This window comes from Populus euphratica, unplaced genomic scaffold (assembly GCF_000495115.2).
Source record: "Populus euphratica unplaced genomic scaffold, PopEup_1.0 scaffold4.1, whole genome shotgun sequence".
NCBI classification, from domain to species: Eukaryota; Viridiplantae; Streptophyta; class Magnoliopsida; order Malpighiales; family Salicaceae; genus Populus; species Populus euphratica.
In genome coordinates, this window is record NW_011499859.1 from 2,260,060 (window position 1) to 2,283,594 (window position 23,535).

General features: G+C 32.3%; 3 protein-coding genes across 6 annotated transcripts; 1 reads left to right on the plus strand and 2 right to left on the minus strand.

The window, feature by feature from the left end:
- Positions 1-1,038: 1,038 nt before the first annotated feature.
- Positions 1,039-8,494, plus strand: LOC105124376 (GMP synthase [glutamine-hydrolyzing]-like). 3 transcript variants are annotated; one of them, XM_011024380.1, is made up of 8 exons: positions 1,039-1,767; positions 2,277-2,527; positions 2,628-3,003; positions 3,110-3,241; positions 3,333-3,508; positions 3,988-4,101; positions 4,958-4,994; positions 7,075-8,494. In XM_011024380.1, exons 1-8 carry the CDS (start codon positions 1,111-1,113, stop codon positions 7,675-7,677), a joined length of 2,346 nt encoding a protein of 781 aa, XP_011022682.1. In that variant the 5' UTR covers positions 1,039-1,110; the 3' UTR covers positions 7,678-8,494. The 3 variants fall into 3 exon arrangements, with proteins under 3 accessions (XP_011022682.1, XP_011022681.1, XP_011022680.1); XM_011024379.1 differs by lacking the exons at positions 1,039-1,767; positions 2,277-2,527; positions 2,628-3,003; ... (2 more) ...; positions 3,988-4,101; positions 4,958-4,994 and adding an exon at positions 6,436-6,923 and having other exon boundaries at positions 7,071-7,717; positions 7,865-8,494; XM_011024378.1 differs by lacking the exons at positions 1,039-1,767; positions 2,277-2,527; positions 2,628-3,003; ... (2 more) ...; positions 3,988-4,101; positions 4,958-4,994 and adding an exon at positions 6,438-6,923 and having other exon boundaries at positions 7,071-8,494.
- Positions 8,495-9,998: 1,504 nt separating this feature from the next.
- On the minus strand, positions 9,999-14,615 carry LOC105124375 (transcription factor GLABRA 3). Of its 2 annotated transcripts, XM_011024376.1 has the most exons (8): positions 13,522-14,614; positions 12,632-12,886; positions 12,437-12,533; positions 12,267-12,281; positions 12,060-12,116; positions 11,111-11,944; positions 10,593-11,030; positions 9,999-10,408 (listed from the first exon to the last, which is right to left on the minus strand). In XM_011024376.1, exons 1-8 carry the CDS (start codon positions 13,644-13,646, stop codon positions 10,325-10,327), a joined length of 1,905 nt encoding a protein of 634 aa, XP_011022678.1. In that variant the 5' UTR covers positions 13,647-14,614; the 3' UTR covers positions 9,999-10,324. The 2 variants fall into 2 exon arrangements, with proteins under 2 accessions (XP_011022678.1, XP_011022679.1); XM_011024377.1 differs by lacking the exon at positions 12,267-12,281 and having other exon boundaries at positions 13,522-14,615.
- Positions 14,616-20,148: 5,533 nt separating this feature from the next.
- On the minus strand, positions 20,149-20,932 carry LOC105124439 (uncharacterized). Its single transcript, XM_011024457.1, has 4 exons — positions 20,788-20,932; positions 20,659-20,695; positions 20,394-20,558; positions 20,149-20,230 (listed from the first exon to the last, which is right to left on the minus strand). Exons 1-4 carry the CDS (start codon positions 20,828-20,830, stop codon positions 20,149-20,151), a joined length of 327 nt encoding a protein of 108 aa, XP_011022759.1. The 5' UTR covers positions 20,831-20,932.
- Positions 20,933-23,535: the final 2,603 nt, after the last annotated feature.

Genomic DNA, 23,535 nt, shown 5'->3' on the forward strand with positions numbered 1-23,535 from the left:
TTTCATTTAATGAGAAGAGTTTTACCTAGATAGTTTCTTCTTCTTCTCCTTACTTGAGGAGGCAGATCTAACCATATGAATGTTTATGGATTCAAGTAGATTTTGATTTTTTAAGCTTTTTTTTTTGTTTTTTAGGTTATTAACATGTTTATCAAGGTGTTTTGAGTAAAAAATAACTTCAAAACAACAACAAAAATGACTATTTGCTTTTTTCTACCAATTAGGTCGTTGAATTCTGCACAAAACCAACGACTTGTCATCTACTATAGTATTTATATATATATATAAAAAAATGAACAACCTATCATCCACCTCAATAAAAAATTAAACAAAAAAAAAAAACTAGGCTCAAAAGCATAGGTAGGTTGATGTTTTTAGCCTAATATACCTAAGTTCCTTCTTTTTTCCTTAAATTTTATTGTTTTATGTTCGAGTTAAATAGGTTTAGTGGGTTTATTTGTAATATTTAAGTTATTATTTGTTTTTTTTAATACTTTTTGTCTCTTAATTTAAAAAATATATAATCTAACCCTTTGTTATTAATGATTAATTTTTTTATTTAGCTCAAAAATAATAAAAAAAGAGACAATTTCACCTTTTTTTTTTATCAATGATCTACTAATATTATCTTACTCATGCATGTCCAATAATTTTTTCCTTTTAAAAAATATTTCATAAAATTTTTTTTATGTACTTTATTATTATGTAATTAAATGAAAGTTAAGGATATACTTGACTTGTATAACTAGTTATTTTGTTGATTCAAATTCACTTAAGTTTTTTTTTTTATTAATTAAGTGTTATTTTGTATAACTTTTATCCTTTAATTAAAAATTAAATTTTTTATTTTATTTTTTTCAGGATTATTAATGTGGTTTTTACTTAATTTATTAAATTTTTATTTTAATAATAAAAAAATATCATTCAATATATCATTTTTTTAATATATGTTATTAATATCTAGATTTTTTTTAATCTAATTTTTAGGAGACACGTTATAAATGTTTAAATTTTTTAATTGTGTTTTAATTTTTTTTCCCCTGATCCGCGGCCAATGTACCAGTAAACAGCTAAACCCCACCTCACCCCGCCAACTTTCATAAACCCTATATGCCGTCTAGTCCCCTGCCCTTTTTCAAACCCAAATCACTGTCTCAAAATACCTTAGCCGACACCATCATCGCCATCGACTCCGCCGCTGCCGCTTCTGCCGCCACCAAGATGGACCCAAAAGCAGTGAAATCAGACCTAGTACTTATCCTCGACTACGGTTCACAATACACTCATTTAATTACACGAAGAATCAGGTCCCTGAACATCTTCTCTCTCTGTATCTCAGGCACTTCTTCACTAGAAACCATAACTTCACACAACCCCAAAGTTGTTATCCTCTCAGGTGGACCCCACTCGGTCCATTCTGCCAATTCACCAACTTTCCCATCTGGGTTTGTCGAGTGGGCTCAAAAAGGTGGTATCTTTGTGTTGGGGGTGTGTTATGGGCTGCAATTGATTGTGCAAAGATTGGGCGGTCAAGTTGATGTTGGTCAAAGGCAAGAGTATGGGAGGATGGAGATTGAAGTGGAGAAGAATTTGGGTGTTTTTGGAAAGAAGAAAGTTGGGGATAAGCAGGTTGTTTGGATGAGTCATGGTGACGAGACTGTTAAGTTGCCCTATGGATTTGAAGTTGTGGCTAGGAGTCAACAAGGGGCGGTCGCTGCAGTTGAAAATAGAGAAATGAGGTTTTTTGGCTTGCAGTATCATCCGGAGGTAACTTGGGTTTGAATTCGGTATTTGGGTTTATTTTAATTTTTGAGGTTGTTTTGGTGTTGTAATTGAATGGATTTTTGTGAGTTCTGAAGTACCATTTATGTTTAAAGTTTTGCCTGACATTTAGTTAAATTTGAAACATTTACATGCCATTAATTGATAAGGTTTATTATGTGAAGCAGTTTGCAAAGAAATTTTGATTCGGTAAATGGTTAGGTTGACTTTATGCAATGAGCTTGATGTATGTAAAGTTTATTGTTATTCTAGTATAGGAATTTTTGTATGTTGGTCAAGCATGGTTTTCAGATAAAACTAGGAGGGAGATTGTTATTCTTTGACTGCTACGTGATTAGCCAAGCGTAAGCTAATAACACTCAGAAAATTGATTGTTTTCTATCCTCTTGCCGTGGTTAATATTTTGGAACTTGCGTAGGGTGATAGTGGGAGACTACTTTGTTTTATCATTTGTTGGCATGGTGTATATGCTGAAACTGTTGAATATTCTGCAGGTGACTCATTCACCCGAGGGCATGGATACACTTCGATACTTCCTGTTCGATGTTTGTGGAGTCTCTCCAGGGTGGAACATGGAAAATGTTTTGGATGAAGAAATCAAGGTGATCAATGACGCAGTGGGGCCTGAAGAGCATGTCATATGTGCATTGTCAGGGGGTGTGGATTCCACTGTTGCTGCAACTCTTGTTCACAAGGCAATTGGAGATAGGCTTCATTGTATTTTTGTTGATAATGGCTTATTGAGGTGAGGGCAACCACCTCTCCTTTTCCATTTTTCCATTAACTACTTGACTGGCATCTCCCACCGAAATCTTTTTCCATATATCATGGTTTATGTCATGTAGATATAAAGAGAGAGAACGTGTTGTGGAAACTTTTGAAAGTGATCTGCATCTGCCTGTTACTTGTGTTGATGCATCAAATGAATTCCTTAGTAAGCTGAAAGGTGTGGTGGATCCTGAGATGAAAAGGAAAATTATTGGAAAGGAGTTTATTAGCATCTTTGATGCTTTTGCCCATAAGCTGGAGCAGAAATTGGGAAAGAAACCTGCATACTTGGTCCAAGGGACCTTGTATCCAGATGTTATTGAATCTTGCCCACCTCCTGGATCTGGAAGAACCCACTCTCACACCATCAAGAGCCATCATAATGTTGGAGGGCTTCCGAAGGACATGAAATTGAAGCTCATTGAACCACTTAAACTTTTATTTAAGGATGAGGTATTGATTAAACTTGTTGCTGTCTTCTACTTTCTTTCTTTTTTTTTGCATTGCCTTTTTTACAATAGTTTTTTTTTAATAACTTTCTCCCTTTTCATTTGAAAAGGTTCGTCAGCTAGGAAGAATCTTGAATGTTCCTGATGCATTTCTGAAGCGACACCCTTTCCCTGGTCCTGGCCTTGCCGTACGAATCTTGGGTGATGTAACTGAAGGCAATGCTTTAGATATCCTCCGCCAGGTATATAGTGTTTATCACTGGAGCCGAACCTAATACATCATTTTTGCTCTTTTATACTTTTTGTAAGTTACTGTTTTGGCTGCCTTTTCAGGTTGACGAGATTTTTATTCAGTCCATCAAGGATGCTGGGCTATATGATTCGATTTGGCAAGCTTTTGCAGTATTTCTTCCTGTTAGATCAGTTGGAGTTCAAGGTGATCAAAGAACTCATTCTCATGTTGTTGCTCTTAGAGCTGTTACGAGTCAAGATGGAATGACAGCTGATTGGTGAGCCTTCTCTTGTTGTTTTATGTTTTGACCTTCATATGACTCTATGACGTGGGTTTTTGTGTGTCCTGGGCAACCTATAAAATGTTCAAGATTTAGATGTATTTTTTGGGTAGACTCAGATTGGACGATTTGTGCCTTTTCACATATGCATGCCTAAACTTATTTTTCATTATTGAGTTTTTTCTTGGCTTGCTAATATTTGTGGGATAAAGGGATTTACAATTCTTATTTGCATTACAAACATTTTTTTTCTTACATGGTAATGGTACAAGACTCCAAGCTTAAGATTTCTCCAGGATGGGAAGTGGTCAGAACAGACGTGGGAAATTTAGAAGAGCATGGTTTGTCTTTACTAGTGAGAAATGATCATTGGTTATTTAGGCATTCTATCTTGCCAAAAATTTATGCATCCATTGCTGTTTCATCGGTGTATTAATAAGTACTCTTACACCTATATTTGAATTGCGAAATTACAGGTACTATTTTGAACACAAGTTCCTTGATGACGTGGCCAGAAAAATCTGTAATAGTGTAAGAGGTGTAAATCGAGTTGTTCAAGACATCACATCAAAGCCTCCGTCAACAATTGAGTGGGAATGATTCAAATCTTGGATGCACGAGGCAAATGAGAAGAGTTGATAAGTCCAGTCATTGCTTGCTCTCTGCCCCAAATTCGTTGATTAGCTGGGCGGCAAATGAGTAGAGTTGATAAGTGATGTGATTCTTTTACTAACTGATGTCGCTAGAATCTCTATTTAATGGACGGATGATACTTTTTAGACATTCAATTGAAACTTTATAAGAGTGGTCATTATATTTAATTATTTTCTGTGATGGCTTACAGTACCTGGTTTAATTCTTGTGTTGCTTTACTTGCGTAAGAAAGTTAATTTTCGTGTCTTGCCCAATATGGGCAATGCCACGTCTATTCTATGGTGTGGCAACTGGCAACTTATTTGCAATCTGCAGCTCATAGGGCAGCAAGGGGAAAATGTCTTGGGTAGTAACTTTTCAAGTTTGCAGCAGGTCTAGGATTTTTAATGCTTTTATTTTGCCAAAGGTGTTCTTGTAATGCACTTCTGTTGGAGCCTGCTTTTATTATTTACCATCTTGTGGACCTTGTTATGTCATTAGGTTAGAAGTGTAAAGGGATTTTAGTTATATTGTGATTTGTAGGAAGTCTGAAGATATTCTTCTCCTCCTCTGGTGTTTTTTTTTTTCCTTCTCTGCTATAGTGCCCTAGATCATTGCCTGGTGAATAGCAGTCAAACCTGCCATGGAACTTCAATAATCAAACAGTAATCTCTGCCTATTGCTCATAATTCTAAACCCTAAAGACCTTTCTGATGTCTTGTTATCTATGGGTGTGTTGGATATCAGGATTTTATTGGTTAGAAGTGCTTGCTCTAGTAGACTGCATGCCATGTCCATTTCCTTGACATGGAGTGGTTTATTGAATCTGCTGAAACTCTGCCTTTCCACAGTTGATATTCTTGTCTTGAATCTAGTATCTTCAGATACGTTGTTGTGGTCTTTATGTATTTGGCATGCGTTCTTGTCAGTTAGCTCTAATGGTAGGAGCATTAGCAGTAGAGATATTGATCGGTGATAATGGCCTGTGGTCTCCACAATTATGCTGATAATGGTTTGATTTTATTATAAATTATCTCCAAAACTTTTGATTTTGATGGGCCACACCCACTGCCTTCTCTCTTTATACCTAACCCACTATTAGTAGTTGCTAGATAAATCCCAGTGCTGAAAATATTAATATTAATGTTTTAAAATGAGTAAGAAAATTTTAAAATTTCGTAACAAAAAAAAAGTCATATGTGCCTCATAAAGTAAATAAAAACAAAAACAATGAATCAAGCACTTCATGTTTACTAACATAATTAATTTAATTTAAATATATAATTCATTTTAAAAATAGTAGATTGTCGGAAAAAGAATTGAGTTTACTTCTATTACTTTCAAAACCAAAAGAAATTCCCATGGAAAGTGAATGAATAAAAATAACAAAACGTTGGTGGATGAAACCAAAAAAAATCCTTAACTTCGTAAATTATTCTAAATAAATTAGATTATAATAAAGAGAATATTAAAAAAAATAATCTGTAACTTCATAAATTATTCTAAATAAACTAGATTGTAATAAAAAGAATAAAAAAAAATCTTCAGGACAATAAATATTATAGGCTGATTTGGATATTTTGAAGGCCAATATGAAAATCAAATATAAAAATAAAAAAGATCACACACGCTACTGGACGTTACTTGTTACTTGTATGTAGAGGGAATGTTGGGTTACTTCAATTGTTGCCCTGAAAGTAATATCCAAACTTGATGGATACCATTTCATGTGCTTTCAAACTTGTTTTTTGTATTATTAACAAAATCCTCCTGCTGTGTCCAATGACACTTAATAATTATTAAATAACTAAATATAAAAGACAAAAGAAACTCCTCCTTCATCAAAGACAATTTTTACATTCAAAGGGCAATGATATAATTTAATTGTTTGAAAATTAAAATGATATAATTTAATTGTTTGAAAATTAAGTTCAAGAATAGAAGTTCAATTGACCAAATTTTAAAAGTTTTTGCTGTTAAGAATAATAAAATAATTTTACCGTATAATTAAATATAAAAAAAACAATCTAATCCTATTTTATATTATAAAGACTAATGAATTCCATAAAAAAAATATCTCTGCTAGTAGAACAAAGCCACCTGATTTCGCCATGGGTAAAATCATAGTTTCATCGTGAGACGGTGAAACACTTGGCTACTTTGTACTTTTGTTATAAATGTGGTGCTTGGATCTCCATTCATCCTGAAATCCATGGTATGCTTAGTGGCAGCAGTTATTAAAGGCCTCAATTTACCAGTATTATTTCTGGAAGAAGTAGAATTAATCCAACTGTGAAATTGAAAACTTGAAGCAATAAATAATGTGAAGATTCCCTTTTAGCTCCGCTCCCTACCTATATGTAGCCTACCCTCTAGCCTAGTGCTTCAAGCAACTAAAGAATCGTAGCCTTTTAGAGTACATAATGGCTGAACTGCATGTTTCTGTGGAGCTTCCTGTGTTTGATTTATCCCAACCTGTGAACCTCTCGTTTTTATCTTCCCTTTCTCAAGCCTGTCAAGAATGGGGCTTCTTTTATGTTACCAATCATGGTATCTCAAGAAACTTGTTCAGCAAAGTTTGCACACTTTCGAAACATATCTTTAGCCTCCCCAAAGATTCCAAGCTCAAAGTCGGTCCATCATCATGCTTAAAAACCTACACTCCTCATTTCATAGCCTCACCTTATTTTGAAAGCCTGATAGTGTCTGGACCAGACTTCTATGCTTCTGCCAAGCGTTCTGCTGATGAACTCTTTAGTCAACAAAATTCCGAATTTAGGTACAATCTTTTTATATCTCCAGGCTTCATATTTTTAAACCATATATAGTTTTCAGTGCTATTTGTTTGCAATAGTTTTCTGATGTTTTCAGCGTCGAATATGCATCTTTTATATGTAACTGCCCTTGTCATTTTTCAATTGCGTAGTGAGATATTACAGGAATATGGAAACAAGATGATCGACTTGTCAAAGAGAATCATCGAGGTTTTAGTGATGACTTTGGGAGATGGTTGTGACAGGAAATTTTGCGAATCAGAATTCAGCAACTGTCATGGCTATTTCAGGGTTGTAAACTATTCACCACCGAAGGATGTGGAAGAAAGGGAGGTTGAGGGGCTTGGAATGCACACTGATATGAGTTGTATAACCATCGTCTATCAGGATGAGACTGGTGGGCTGCAAATGAGATCCAAGGAAGGAGAATGGCTGGACATACCTCCATGTGAGGATCTTCTTGTTGTTAACATTGGAGATCTGATGCAGGCTTGGAGTAATGGAAGGTTAAGATCATCCGAACACCGGGTTGTTTTAAAGCGTTTAGTAAATCGCCTATCTCTCGCTTTCTTTTGGTGCTTCGAGGATGAGAAGGTGATCTTGGCCCCAGATGAAGTTTTGGAGGAAGGAGACCAGAGGATTTACAAGTCATTCGTTTGCTTGGATTATTTGAGATTTAGAGAGAGTAACGAGGAAGGTAAATTTGAGAAAATCGGGTACACCGTAAAAGATTTTGCAGGGCTCACACTTCAAACGTAGCAAGTCATTCATTTGCTTGGATTATCTGGATTTTTTATGTTGCCGACATGTACAGCAGCTCATGTCTTAATTAGTCTTCTAGTTAACAGTAATTAAAAAGGTACTGTCTTCTCTCCAGTCTCTTCTGCTGGAAAGTTAAACCAGGGATCGAAAGGATTGAATTTTTACAACAGGGTTGCTGTTGGAATAATAAATGGTCTGTGAAATTCTGGATTCTGTGGGAGCAAAACTAAAGCTGGATAGGGAACCTGGGTGGGCTCAAGATGCAATGGATTGAGCAGGAATCGCGTGGTTCGTAGTGTGGAAAAAACAAAGGCAAGGAAAGATCAAAATAAAATAATCTGTGATGTAATGGATTGAGCTGTGAGTATGCAATGGTGTTGATAGTCAACTCTTCCTGCATTGTTTAACTATTAGCCATATCAGCCGGGTGGATTTTCTGTCGTTTTCTTCTCTTTTCTCGTTTTCCTGCTCCGCTTGATTGCTCTTTGGATCCAATAGAGATCTGGGAATGATGATACTCTACCCTACGCACAGTTCACGCCCACTTTACTCTCAGCAGGTGGTTTCCAGCATTTAGTAACATATATATATATATATATTATTTCTGTGACTGGTCCATAGCACATATCGATTGTCTTATCAGGAAAAACTTCGTAGAGTTACGTAAAAGATTCTTAAAGATGATTGCTGATTGCCACTAAGACAAGTGGTAAGATCTGGACAGACCAAAGGAAATCTTTGAAAATAAAATGAGTAATGATGGCCAATTCCATTATTTACACGCCTTCATAAATAATACCTTTCTTAGAAACTATCCCGCTGTTGGGAAAGAAAGCTAGGCCACTCTTTTTCTTCAGTAACATTCCAAAACATTTTTGGTTTCCAAGTTTAATGCTCATGTCAATGAGGTGTTTAAACCACGCTCTTCATCGCTACATTCCCTTGTGTTTATAACTTGAAAATTTCTGTGAGTCAAATGGTGTTATATAAAGGAGATTCTAAGCGTTTCAGGGGCGTCAGTAAAATCAATTACTATATTTTTTATACATTTCCACAATTCATGCTCAATTTAAAGCAAAATCATATATGAAAAGCATGGACTGTAAGCTAGTATTATTGTATTTTTGCATGTCTGATCCTGTAATTAAGCCCCATTGAGCTTCTTTTTTCCAAAAAAAAAAAAACACTGGTTAAAAACATTAAATTATTTATTATTTCATGGTAATGGTTAAAAACATTAAATTATTTATTATTAAAACATTAAATTATTTATTATTTCATGGACTCTCTCTTTCAACTTTATTTTATCTTCTTTTTAAGCCACCTTGATGAGTTTACAGAGCACACCACTGTTATTTGGAAATCAAGGATGATGCTCTTTGGTACCAAAAAACAAGGAGGTCGCCTCCATTACCCTGACTAGATTTGGTGGGCCAGCTGTTCAACCTGTGTCTAAAAATCAACAAGGAAAAGCTTTGCAGTAGATCGACTGTATGAAACTATGGTTGGCGCCTTGCTTTATAATGCCAGGACACTTTCTTTTCGGTTGATGTAATTTTTATTTTAAAAATATATTTAAATAATTTTTTATTTTTTAAAATTTATTTTTAATATTAAGACAATTTAAAAATATAAAAAATCAAATATATATATAATTTTTTTTAAATAACTGAAATATCAAAAACTCTATTGAAATGTTCCATAGTTGTATTTTTTTGGAAGTCGATTATGTTACTTTTAGTTAGTACATTTTTGCATGCTTTTCTTTATAAACTTGAAGGGATGTCTGGCATTGCAGTCTAAATATTATTTGTTTAAAATTTAAATTTTTTAAATTGTTTTAATGTATTAATATTAAAAAATAAATTTTAAAAACTAAAAAAAATATAATTTCAATACTTTGAAACCAATTCGTTATCATAATATTAGCGGGACACATAGGGTTGCTTACTGTTCTCAACGCATGCTTTACACGATGAGCACGAGAACAAATCCAACTCGAATGGAATTTGTTGCTTTTTTACTTGATGATTGATACGACCTCTCTTTTCCTGTCATCCATCTATTTAGCTTCCCAAGCCAGGCTTCCATGAGCTGTGTGGACCGATTTTCTAGTCAAAAACCTTAGTGAACTCAGCTTCTTTCTCGGCGTATAGGGTACTTGAAGTGGTAAGGGCCTTTACTTGTCTCAACGCCACTATATACTTGTTCTTCTTCGAAGCAAGCTGGACTTGTCCGCGTCCCAGATTTTGAACAAATCAGATGGTGCCTTCTTTTCATGATCCACAAAACGGAATACAAGGCCATAACAATGCAACTGCCGAAATTCAGTGGATCAAAACTTTATTTCAGATCTTTATTTCTCTCGGATGTACACCCTTCAATCCTTTGATGTGACATCATTGAAGCCACTTATCTTACAAGTAATCCATTATTCCAAACACGTACAAAACATAAATGTTTATTAGACCACTCTACGTGCAGAGTACAAGCTGAACCATCCATTGCAACAAACATAAATGTTCGGAATAAGTGCATTTTCTGTTTATTGGACTCCTCCACGTGGAGGAAAATCTATGTTCAATAGCTCTGATCAATGAAGCCCTCCGCAACACAGAATCTTTCGACTGAAGCAGTCATACAGTCATCGATTCGAAAACAAGTTCCCAGCAACTATTTGAAGGGCATGTTTGATTGTGCCAACTGATGCAGCATTCAATCCCTTGTGCTGCAATAAAAACATTGACATTAAAGTAAGGAATCAATGCTAATAATAACCATCAAGTTACCTCATTGGATCATATTTTTCGTTGAAAATATCACGGGTTGTCATTAGGTGGCCATTTTCTTACAAGGCACATGATATCAAGACGGTGACTTCCATTGTGTGATTTTGAGTCCATACTCCATACCTGTGATTTGATAGTCAGCGAAAGAATCCCGTCCATAATGGATGACTGAACTGAGTGAGAATCTAAATGGAGATGGCTCGCTGCATCCATTATCTCGAGCAATATTCCCTCCTTCCAAGGACACTTGATCTCGATTAGAACATCCCCTTTATTCATGCTGACAGCTATATGGTCAGCTGAACCATCTTTTGATATGTTATGGTTGGTATCTGGCTCCATTTCATCAATGTCAGGAGCCTTCCTCTTATTTGTCAACGAATTTTTACCATTTCCAATCTTATTGCTGCCGCAGTTATCAGATGTCCTCTCCACAGTATCTTGAGGTTTTCTTTTGGTTATTGCCTCTAAAAGCTCCCTCCTACATTCCAACTCTTCAACCTTTCTTTCAAGCTCTTGAAGGTATTGTATTGTGTCATCTAGTATAGATACTTTATCAACCTGCACAAAAAAGGAGAAAATTAATCTGAGACTTTGGTTATTCGAGGCCAAAAACTTTTGGGAACAGAATTTTTAACTACCTTGCTGATTGAAGGGACAATTGATTTCAAAATCATAAACCTTTTATTCAGTTTTTCTCTTCGCCTCCTCTCTGATAATACATGGCTTGCGCCAATTTCATCAGCCTCGGGCCTGCCACCCGCAACTTTGTCACTACTACATTCCGGGGAGTCCAGCAAACCATCAACATGCATCCGAGGAACTTCAAAGAGTATCTTCTTTAGTAGTTTTTGTGGAGTTCCACTTTTCAATTTTTGAGAATGCATCAATCCTGCTTTCTTCCAACTGACAAAGCTCAGTTCCCGATGACAATTCTGGACATTGGGTCCAAGAATTAATGGGTGGGAGGTCTTTAAGAGACACGAGAGAACACTTTGATAATGCAAATCATCGCTTTGTAGGTTCAATGCAGTCAGCTTCTTGTGATTGCAGTCTTGAATATCCTGAAGACTCTGGTCATTTACCTTTCCATCCTTCAGAACAGGAACAAGCTTCACAGGATCTACAATGGTTTGCGATACAGAGTCACTAGAATTCAAGGGATGATGAACAAGGTTGCTGAAGTCATCATCCATGAACTGCCAACTTTGCACTTGGGAAGCTCCTCCATTTAGCCCTTCAACCATAATCGAATCTGTGGCTGCCTGATCATTTGAATTGTCATCAGGGGAGACTGTGTCTAGTTCTCCACATCGTATAACTGGAACAGGTTTGGTGTCATGTATTTCACGATTGAAAGTGGCACAGGCAAGCTCTTTGTCACTTTTTGCACTAGAATGCTTGGCTGCTACTGTGTATGGGATCTCCAAGAATGAAGTCTTGATGTGTTGAATGAGACTTGGGTCCTCCAAAACCTTTAGAAACAAATTACAATGTAGAAACGTGACTTGACATGTTGGTAATTGTAATGCACGGACACCAAATCAGTAGTTGATTGTATTCTAAATAGAAATCTGACAGTAGTATTACCTGCTCAGACACGCCCAGCTCAACAACTCCTCTCATAAATGGAAAGCATACAACAGTCTGAAAGTTTAAAAAGGAAATGTTTGCTCAGGTTTTGGTATAGTCCAGTTTTACTAGCTTTACAAGCTTTAATGCAATTGGTAAAAGCACGCTGCTGTGTGCTTGTGCCTATCTACTGGAATTCTAGTAGGAAATAGGTAGAATCGGTACCTGAATTGATGCACTCTGAGGGTTATGGTTGCCACAATTCCCATCATAGAACAAGAACCAAAAATATTAAAAAAAGAAATTAATTTCTTCTATCATTTTGAGTATGTGTAATGTGTGCAACTTTTATTCAGAAATGAAATAAGATCTCTGAAAGGAAACAGAATCCTAACCTTAGCTAGCAGAGAGCGACTGAATATTTTGTTATCTGCAGAAGAAGCGTTGCATAGCCAGGTAGGGTGACCATTTGCAAATGTTGTTCCTGGCAAGCTATGAACAATTCGGAAGATGAATTAACAACGATTTAACTCTAAAAAGGAATAAATTGAAAGGCCTTGTTCAGCAAATGGCAAAGAAAATGAAGTTACCCCTGGCCACTGTCGAATACAAAGGACATGCAAACCAAATAATACCACTCCGTATCAGTGAGATCTTCTGGGGATAATGCAGCAGAAGGTCTCCTCGCTTGTGGATTGGCTTCACCAGCAGACAGGGACTCATAGAGTTCTCTCAATTGCTCGCTTCTCTGTAAACCCAATTCATCTGCATTAAGCTCTAAGGATTGAACTGTTTTCCGTGTCTTAATATCTCCATTGTAGTACCCATCAGCCCACTCCAAAACCCTACAAAACATTCACATTTACCAGTGATAAGAACATGAACAAATAATGCATTAGAGCTATGAGCATGAGCTATGTCCTATATGATTAAAGGGCTCATGGCTATAATCAACACGCAAAACAAATAGACTACCCTTTCTCCAAGGTAGTCAAAAACAGAAATGCTTCCCATTGAAAGAATGAGATACCTTCATCATAAATGCTATGTTCTTAATCAAGTACCATAAAATGTGGCAGCAAAATTTGAGAAAGCGATGGATTCCATTAAAGCTAAAACCTAAATTTCAATTCATAAAACCAATGCAAACCGTATGTCAAAATCAGAACCATTTGCACAGTTATTCACACAAGAAAAAAAAAACCAGATTTCACTCTAACCATACAAAATGAAATATGTATTTACTCTTTCTGAAAAGTAGACTCCCTGCACTTAATTCCAACGTGTGACTGAACTCCCCGAAACTTAAGCTGACTCACTTTCTCAAAAATCGCAAACAATGCACAGAAAATTTCTTTCGCGAGATTCTTAGAAAAAAGATTTCTTTTAGGTGCAAAAAGAACAAGTTCTAAAAACAAAGTAAAAAATTAGCACCTATACAGACAAAGAAAATAGAGATATAAAAAGGTTTAATTAGTACCCTGATTGTCCAGTTGGATTTGACCAGAAGATTGCGTAGCTCCATTGAATGCTCCTCACAGCAAGAGCAAGCTGTTTCTTGAGGTTGTCTGGCAGTCTCTCTTGGTTATGGAGCTCATTTGCCATATCTTAAGCTCAAAAGGATAAAGCACACCTCTTTTATAGGATCGGAAAAGCTAAAAAAGGAAAAGGATCTTGCTTTAATCTCTCTTCTGCATTTCTAAACATTAGACACTTTGGCAACAGAATTTTCAGTATCTGAACAACCATATGCTTTAAATCTTGATTCTTGAATACAAAAGGTGGGTTTGTTCAAGAAAACTACAAAGACAAGAAACTCAAGGTTGGAATTTGTGAGTAGTAATGAAGCTTGAAAATTAACCACAGAAAAAGCTCTTGATCAACTTTTTAGCAGGAGTGAAAAACATACTTCTTCGGAGGCTAAGGTCCCCTCTCTAGACAAGTGTAGTGATTAAAGCTATCACCTGTTATGAAATAAGAGACAAAACACGAACTTTGCTGGGGAAAGGGACAATAAATGGAAGTATGATTTTTGCTGTATTCTACTCTCAATCTTGTAAATGGTGATTTAAATAAGTGCTGCTAATATTCTATTATACTAGCCTTATCAAAATAAACCCAAGAAGGAGAAGCTCATGAATGGATGAAATATTCATGAATACACCCACTCATCTCCCTTTTCCTTTCCTTTCCTTTTTTTAATCTCTTGAAAACACAGAAGGACCAATTTAGGAGCCTATTAAAGGATCTGAGTCCTCACGGACCCAGAAAACTGAGACACTTGGACCTACAAAACTGTCCACACAAAACAACTTTCTTCTTTTTGAACTTCGTGAAAATTATTTTCACCAAAAAAACTGCTCAAAATACTTCAAATGGCGAGCAGATATGGAGAGAGATGCACTACGGTTTGCTTTAAGACAAAAGAGCTTCAACACATGCTGTAAAGAGCACTTGTCTCATTCACTTCCATGTGTAAAAATCAAGTGCTTAATTTGGCTTCATTTCTTCATCGCGTTGAGAGCTTAAAACAACAAAATATGTACACAACACAATTACAAAGAAAGAAAGAAAGAAGTATGACGAGAAGAAAGATTGTCTTCTTTTGTATCCGAAGACTATAGAGAGAGAGCGAGCGAGAATGTAGATGATGCGATGGTGGGGCCAAGAACATTCAAGCAATGGTGAGATCATGCTGTACTAAGTATGTGTTTTAATAGTGGGATTCGGTGAAAATTGAAGTCTTAAGTAAGAAAAACCAAGAATATTTATTATGGTAATTTGAATATGAATTTAGTAACGAAGAACGCAAATCTTTTGATACTATTATTTTACTATTAAGCCACCTACTAAAAAGTTAATTTACTACAAAGAGAGAGAGAGAGAACACTCTACTTCTCTCGCCAAGAATTTGGAATTATATTTAATCTCTACTTGTTGCATCTGCGCAAAGGAAAATAATAGTGTACCAAAGTTGGAGTTCAGTGTGATTATCGGCCATTGCACTCTACTTCTCTCGCCAAGAATTTAGAATTATATTTAATCTTTACTTGTTGCATCCGCACAAAGGAAAATAATAGTGTACCATAGTTGGAGTTCAGTGTGATTATCGGCCATTTCATCTAAGCACCGAGTATCAAAGAAGGTGGTCTTTTAGTTAGAAAAATAAAAACAAGGTAAGATTGACGGGTAGTTGGGTTGTTCTTGAATATGCCCTCTGGATATTTAAGTTAAGCAAGTGTGTTGAATTGTGAAATGCCACTTCAACAAGAGCAGGACGGCCTGAATCTCTGTCAACGTCATCGGAATTGACGTGGGCTAAGCTTCACGAATTCATTAATCATAAAGTTAAAAAAGTTAAAAGGCGCAGAAAAACATTGTTCTCCGTACCCACCATTAGCACTATAGGTTACTTTGTTTTTTTAAATTTTTATTTTATTTTTTAATTTAATCCTTTATATTTTATTTGGATAATTTAATTTTATATAGTTATCATAATATTACAAAAAATATTATAATATTAGATTTATATTAAAAAAGTATTTCATCATTGTTATATAGTTTATTTTAAAAAAAAAGTATTTAAAAAATAATTTAAAAAACTAAATTATTAAACTACATGGAATCAATGATTTAGATTTTAGTATGATAACCTTCGTTATTTTGACTTGCTAGTTTAGCAGGATATTTTTTTTATATAATTTTTTATTATTAAAAAAATAATTATTTTAAAAAACTAAGTTATTAAATTTTAAAAAATTTATAGGCTTATTGATGAGCTTAACTAGTTTAACTTTTTTTTTCAATTTTTTTTTATTTCATCCTTGTAATATCGAGCTGATTGAGAAATGAGTTTTATAATTTATTTTATTTTACTTAATATGAGGTTATCATAATCTTAAAAAAAAAGTATTAGTATTGGTTTAACATTTAATTTTATAATTGTCTATTTTTATTATTATATAGTTAAATAAATAACAGTTTAAAAAAATTATTAATTCCAATAAAATTCATTATCTAGTTTGTAGGTTTGACGTATTGACCTGAGCTCTTTTATTTAATGGTTTAGTAGGTTTATTTATCAAAACTGAAATTTTTTTTAATCGTTGATCCTTTATTTTTTTTATTTAATATTGAGATGGTTGAAAAATAAAATTTATAGTTTATTTTTTTAATTTCTTTAAGAATATCACAATGGATAATTTTATCTCATAGAAAAACTTAAAACTAAGAAGCAAAAATTACAGAAACCCTAGCAAATCTAGCAAAATCCTCGTCAAAATATACTTCCAGGCACCGTTGGCGCTATTTTCCACCAATGAGGCATATATAATAGTATATGCCTCATTCCCTCGTTGATGCATGACAAACTCATGTGATAATTAAGCTCTGGAGAGGCATTGTTGCTGTCGAGATTAGAGAGCTTAGAGAGTTTAAATTCTCGTCCAAATTAATACAAGATACAATTAAAAACAATAAATGAAAATAATATTCAACAATAAATTAATAAATAAATAAAACATAGAGTTCTCAAAATTAAATTGCTTGAATACGAAGAACTCGCGCTGCCATCGAGGATTAATAATACTTGAAAATGGATTAGTTTTAAATAATTGAAAACACGTGCATGTGTTGGTTAATGTGTGAGCTCGTGAATATATATATATATATATATTAATTAATAATAGGAGTAGTTTGTCTAGGTACGTGTGGTAAAAATCTAAAATTCTATAATTTATCTTGGGCCTTCATCACGTGAAACGGAGAGTAGTTAATGACGTGATTATGTTTATTTAATGGGCTGTTTGGGAACGTAATTAAACTTGTATTTTTAAAAAATTTAAAATTATTTTTTAATTAAAATTTAATATAATTTATATGTTTTAGATTGTTTTGATATATTAGAATTAAAAATAATTTTTAAAAAATAAAAAAATTATTAGCATACATTTTAACACAAAAAATTATTTAAAAAATAACCGCTAGTATACTGATAATACATTCTAAATCATTAAAATAACTTTTATATAGCTCCATTTCGTAATAGTTATAAGGGGTCATTTTAGTCATGGTTGATAAAAATACCTTGAAGCTCCATTAAATCACTAGATGCAGGTGTCTTGACCATGCATTCTACCTAATCCAAACATCAACTCTTACCCTTTAGGATTATGGCCCAAATAAAAATTGATTAAAAATTATTTTTATAAAAAAAAATTAAAATTATTTTAATATACTAATATAAAAAATAAATTTAAAAAATTATTATTTTAATATATTTTTAAATAAAAAATTAAAAAATATAATCACTCCCACACCCTCAAAAACCAACCCCATCACTCCACAACTTTACTCATGAATGTGACGATGAGAAATGGCCAGTACACAAATAAAAAGTAATTACTTCGGTGGTCCAATAAAGGACGGGTCATTGTAAATGTTGGGTCATTGTAAATGTTGTTAGTTTTTTTTAATATGATTATCTAGATTAATTTGTGTGTATTTTAATTAATTTTATAAATTTTAAAATTAATAACTATATAAATTTTTAATAATTTTAAATTTTATAAAATTTAAATTAATAATATTTTAAAAACAAATTAGTTAAATTACATCCTTCCGGATTTTATATAGATATTTTAACAATAATATTGATTGTTTCCCCAAACCATTGTTGCCCCAAACCATGAAGGGACAACAAAGACATGATAGCGATCAGGATGACAATTCTAGCACGAGTAAATATTTGTGGGTAGTGTAATATCAACATCGCCACTCCAGATTCAATAATACATGGACTAAGTTACTATTTGTGATTTGAAATATATATCATTTTTATTATTATTAATATGAATATTTAAATAAGTATTAAAAATAATTTTTAAAAAATAAAAAAAAATTATTAACATACACTTTAATATAAAAAAATATTTAAAAAATAACCGTTACAATACTACTAAATACACTCTAAATCATTAAAATAACTTTTATGTAGCTCCATTTCGTAGTAATTATAAGGGGTCATTTTAGTCATGATTGATAAAAATACCTTGAGCCTCCATTAAATCACTAGATGCAGGTGTTTTGACCATGCATTCTACCTAATCCAAACATCAACTCTTACCCTCTAGGATCATGGCCCAAATAAAAATTGACTAAAAATTATTTTTATAAAAAACTTTTAAAATTATTTTAATATATTAACATAAAAAATAAATTTAAAAAATTATTATTTTAATATATTTTTAAATAAAAATTAAAAAAATAATCATCACCACAGCCTTAAAAACTAACCCCATCACTCCACAACTTTACCCATGATTGTGACGATGAGAAATGGCCAGTACACAAATAAAAAGTAATTACTTCGGTGTCCAATAAAGGATGGGTCATTGTAAACGTTGTTATTTTTTTTTAATATGGATATCTAGATTAATTTGTATGTATTTTAATTAATTTTATAAATTTTAAAATTAATAATTATATAAATTTTTAATAATTTTAAAATTTATAAAATTTAAACTAGTAATATTTTAAAAAAAAATTAGTTAAATTATATCCTTCTGGATTTTATATAGTTATTTTAACAATAATATTGATTGTTTTCCCAAATCATGAAGGGACAACAAGGACATGATAGCGATCAGGATCACAATTCTAGCACAAATAAATATTTGCAGGTAGTGTAATATCAACATCACCACTCCAGATTCAATAATACGTGGACTAAGTTACTCTTTGTGATTTGAAATATATATTGTTTTTATTATTATTAATATGAATATTTAAATAAATTCAAATATATTCAACTAATTTTATAAATTCTAAAATTACTAAATATATAAATTTTTAATAATTCTGAGATTTATAAGATTTAAATTGATAATATTGGGAGAGGAAATCTACCATCAAACTAACTATATATCCTCACATGAGATATATATATATATCACGTGATTGGAGGGTAATGCTTCCCTAATCTATCAATCAAGTCAATTAATTGAATAATAATTAATTAGAGGCATGATGGTGGTGTGCCCACAACCATTGAAAATAACAGTGACGCCAGAATCATTTGAATGTTAGGTCGATGAAAGACAGAGGAGCAGATAACTTGCACCTCACAAGTGAATGTAGAGTTTCTTGTTAAAAATGGGGCATGCTACTGAATTAACTGGGGCTATAATATGAGAAGGGAAAAAATAAAAACTCTATTTAATATCGAAATTAAGCTATAATAGCTCGTTCATTTCCCTTGTGCAGCTTGGTACATGGCCTCGGTGGAGGTTAAAATGAAATATGTTCAAACTCTAATGGAGTGAAAAGAAATACAACTAACGTGTTCCACGTTTGTCTGGGACAAACGAGGAACAAAGGTTTCGATAAAAGGCTATTACTTTTTTAGCACAATCATTTGCAAACTCTAGACAGAACCAAGCCTGTTATGCTCCCCAGATTCTTCCAGCTACCTTCATGGGCACGGTCCCCTCACCAAGTAAGTTACGAGCAAACAAGTATTCTAAGAAAACAAAGTACAAACACAAAGGATACAGCTAAGTGGCTAGTGCGTCAATGTCCTTCATTACCTCGTTCAATCTGGATGCAGAAATAGGTTAGGCAACAAATGTCCTTCATATCCAACATACCGTGAAAAATTGGCAAAAACATATGTACAGAAAGATTTCTAAGACTTGTGGTAGGGTTGCTTAAGTAGTTGGGCAACAAATGAAACCATTTTTTGCCAAGTTAGAGAGTCAACATTCTTACCAGTTATCTCCAAAAGACGTGGAAAACTATTTAACACTGTTTTTATTTTCTGTTTTGTACTCAGAGGAGGGTGACAGAACAATGCAGTGACAAATGCAAATTAAAACCTCGTGCAAATTGTAAGTTTGATTCTCAAAGCATGAATAGTGAAATACTTGTGGAGATAGATAAACCTGGCAAAACTTTAGATTCTATTTTCTGATCACAAGGACATGATCCCAGGAGCAATTGAGGGAAACAACAAGGTGGTGGAAAAGTCGAGTAGAATAATGTAAGGTAAAATTCAGGTTCAGAACATGATGAAGGATATCTCTTTGAAAACAAAAACAAAGCAAATTTTTTATGGAGATTTCTCTATCCCTCGAACATCCGTTCTAGACCCTATGTGAGACCCTTTAATCTCCCAATTCTCCCAACAGCATCTACAACCATCAGACACCCCAAAATTCCTTCACAGATACAGATTATCCAACATTCTCTTTATTAAATTCTTATAAGTAAGAAAGAGAAATAAATATCAGTGCTGTTTCTTCCGTACATAGCATTCCACCACCATGTAAAAATATGCTTCACAGAACCACAGACCTATCTGACATGAAAAATAAAACCATGAATAACCAATTACGTACAAACTGCTGCTTGTAGAAATTGTAACTATTCTTAACATTTGTCACTTTAACCTTGCCCCCTTTCTTAATCATCATCAGAGAAAATTTTAATCCTGTTCTCTGTCGACTATTAATATTTCTCCTACAAAAAGATAAATTCAATATCATGCAATTTTGCAACCTATTTCTTTTTCTTGATCAAACCTTTCAAAATTAGGAACTACTAACTAGTTAAAGCATACCTAAGACACGAATTACCCTTCGTTGCCGCATCAAGCACTGCAAAATACAACGATCATAATTATAAAACAATTCACAATTAATAACAATAATAATCAATTTCTTAAAAATAAAACTCTAATTATCTTTACCAGATTCTTGAAGACGACCACCAGCATCACTAAAACATTGCATGCGATCAACTGATGTTCTAGCAGCCTACAATTTTCATAAAAAATCCTTCACTTCCGTTCTTTTCACGGGCACCAGCCAGAAAGTTACTAGAAGAAGAGTCAAACATCACCTCAGAGAGAGCCAGAAGAAGTGAAGAGAAGAGAGAAGTGAAGCTATAGGCAATTGCTAGAGCGTCTCTCTCGACGATTTCTAGTGCCTTGAAGATCTCGCTCTGGTTCAAATTGAATTTCGGTTAGTGCTATCGGGTTCATCTGAGCACGAGGACGGTGGATCGAGGTCTGGCTGTATGATTACCGTTTCCGTATCAGTTGATTGATCTCTCTGAGTTGCTGCTGCCGCTGCTTCTCCCATTCCCCGCGACAAAAAGACAAATAATAAAATAAAAGCAAAGGGAGATTTGTATTCATGTATTTACGCTCTTAGCTGGGGACTTCAGTGATCTTTGTATTTTATGCTTTTGTTTAAGCAAAGAAAAAACAATTATATGTTTATTTATTATTAAAAAAATTAATAAAAAAATATTTTTTAATTTCACTTGATTTTTTAAAAAATATTTTTTTTTATTTTAAATAAAAAAAACTTTCTAAAAATGATAAAAATTTTAAAATTATCATGTTATTTGAAAATTATATCAAATTTAATTTTCAAACTTTTGATTGGTAGATATTTTATTTTAAATATTTTTTTTAATTTAATTTTTATATTAACTTTAATTCTTATTTTTATGATTATTATTTTCTTTCTCGTATTATATTTCTTAATTAAAATTTTTTATATATCAAATTTATTCCTCATTTTTATTGTTATTTATTTTATTTGAATTGATTTGTAAAATTGTAATTTTTTTTATTTTATCATCTTTCAATTTTTTTTGTTATATTTTATTTCTATTATTTTGATTGTTATTTATTTTATTTAAAATAATTTATGAAATTATATTTTTTTCAATTTTATTCTCATTTAACTTTTTAATTTGTAAGATTTATTTTTTATTATTTTAGTAAACACGAAAAAAATATGAAGAAATTTGTTTTTCAACTCTTTTTTTATGATATAGTCAAATGTTGAAAATTATTTTTTAATTTATTTTACACAATACTACAAAACATCATAAAATAATTCACTTTATAATAATTTATTTTTCAAGAAAACTACTTTAAAAAAAACTACTTTCCGAATCAACTCGAGTTAATTTAATATATCGATATCTCATGATTTGAGTTATCAATTTGGTAAGGTAATCCAAGTTAACCTGGATTGATCCAATGTATTGATATTTCAATAATTAAAAAAAACATGTCATTTAGAATGTCATTATTTTAGAATTTAAAACAAATGTAGTTGTGAATTTTTTTAAAGTTATTTCATATTTTTAACTGCCATTCAAGTTATTTTTAGATTAGTCAATTCAATCAGATTGTCTTTAAATCTATCAAAGTTATATCATGTCAAGTTTCACTTGGTTTCATTTAAGGATTGATTTTATAATTTTTTTTAATGGGGTCATTGTAATCCATAAAAAAAAAAACATTATGACGTTAGGCTGGGATTCAATTTTGTGAAAAAACAATTGATTAGTAAATGGATTTTAAATTTATTTTTTAAACAACCATCATGATTTTAAAAAAATTCAGTATTAAATTGATACTCAATTTTTTTAAAAAATATGATCGTATTATATATGTTAGTTTTCAAGGTCCTTTAATTTTCTTTATTTTTTTCCATTTATTTTTTCTTTGTTTTTATTTATTAATATTGTATTAATTAAAAAATAAAATTTATACTTTATTTTAATTTATTTTTTAAAATATACTGAAAATGCTCGAACATTATATTTTTATATTTAATTTTTTCTAGTCCGATTCATAGCATAACGTTAACCAATTATTTAGTAGTAGATAAATAACACGTGTTCTATTATAGGCTGTATAAAAAGTATTTTTAACATGTTAAAAAAAAATATAGGCATTACTAATATATCGTTGGAAACAAGATTTTTTCCACTATAAACTCACAATCTAATGTATATGCTTGATAAAATAGATCAAGGATCTTTACACTGATAAATATGGAATAGATATTCTAACGGTAATTAAATACCAGATCATTAAAGTAAGAAACATATGTAAATTAAAATGTTCAATCTTGTGCTACGTGCAGCTATTTAATATTTTTATTTAATTAGTGACATCAGTTATTTTTATAGGATGAACATTGATTTAAATTTAATCATAACGAACTAATTTTTCAGTACAAGCTTTTTTTTTAATAAAAATTAAAATCAATTAGATAATACTAAATTTATTGCCCGTGCTCTGTTATAAGCCAAACATGATTTTTTATTACCATTAAAAAAAATGCGAGGGTAAAAGAAATCAAAGTTCGAGCCATTAGTTCAACTGATAAACTAAATAATATAAAAAATATAACAATAATAAATAAATTAAAATAAAACAAAAGGAACTAGACCTAATATCTTTTCAAGCCAAAATTGATTAATTTTTTTTTTTCAAGCCTCAATCTTTTCAAGCATGCAAGGAACGTGGAACTGAAAAAAAATATGATAACAATAAATAAATTTCGGGTGCTAAAAAACTCAAAATTAAATTAAATAAAAAAATTTCAAGCCTTGATTTTTTTCTAGCATGACGAGAGATTTAAACCATTTTCATTGAATGCTCCATCTTGAAAATGATTTATTAGTG

What these genes read in the sequence shown, in the direction of transcription:
- LOC105124376 (XM_011024380.1), top strand. Translation starts at nt 1,111, where the DNA reads ATGCCGTCTAGTCCCCTGCCCTTTTTCAAACCCAAATCACTGTCTCAA. An exon ending in GTTGATAATGGCTTATTGAG is followed by an intron (nt 2,528 to 2,627) that starts GTGAGGGCAACC and finishes TATGTCATGTAG; the next exon opens with ATATAAAGAGAGAGAACGTG. An exon ending in AAGCCTCCGTCAACAATTGA is followed by an intron (nt 4,102 to 4,957) that starts GTGGGAATGATT and finishes CTTGACATGGAG; the next exon opens with TGGTTTATTGAATCTGCTGA.
- LOC105124375 (XM_011024376.1), bottom strand. Translation starts at nt 13,646, where the DNA reads ATGGCAAATGAGCTCCATAACCAAGAGAGACTGCCAGACAACCTCAAG. An exon ending in AATCCAACTGGACAATCAGG is followed by an intron (nt 12,887 to 13,521) that starts GTACTAATTAAA and finishes AATGTTTTGTAG; the next exon opens with GGTTTTGGAGTGGGCTGATG. An exon ending in GTATTCGACAGTGGCCAGGG is followed by an intron (nt 12,534 to 12,631) that starts GTAACTTCATTT and finishes AATTGTTCATAG; the next exon opens with CTTGCCAGGAACAACATTTG.
- LOC105124439 (XM_011024457.1), bottom strand. Translation starts at nt 20,830, where the DNA reads ATGCAATGTTTTAGTGATGCTGGTGGTCGTCTTCAAGAATCTG. An exon ending in TGGTCGTCTTCAAGAATCTG is followed by an intron (nt 20,696 to 20,787) that starts GTAAAGATAATT and finishes TGTATTTTGCAG; the next exon opens with TGCTTGATGCGGCAACGAAG. An exon ending in TTATTTTTCATGTCAGATAG is followed by an intron (nt 20,231 to 20,393) that starts GTCTGTGGTTCT and finishes TGATGGTTGTAG; the next exon opens with ATGCTGTTGGGAGAATTGGG.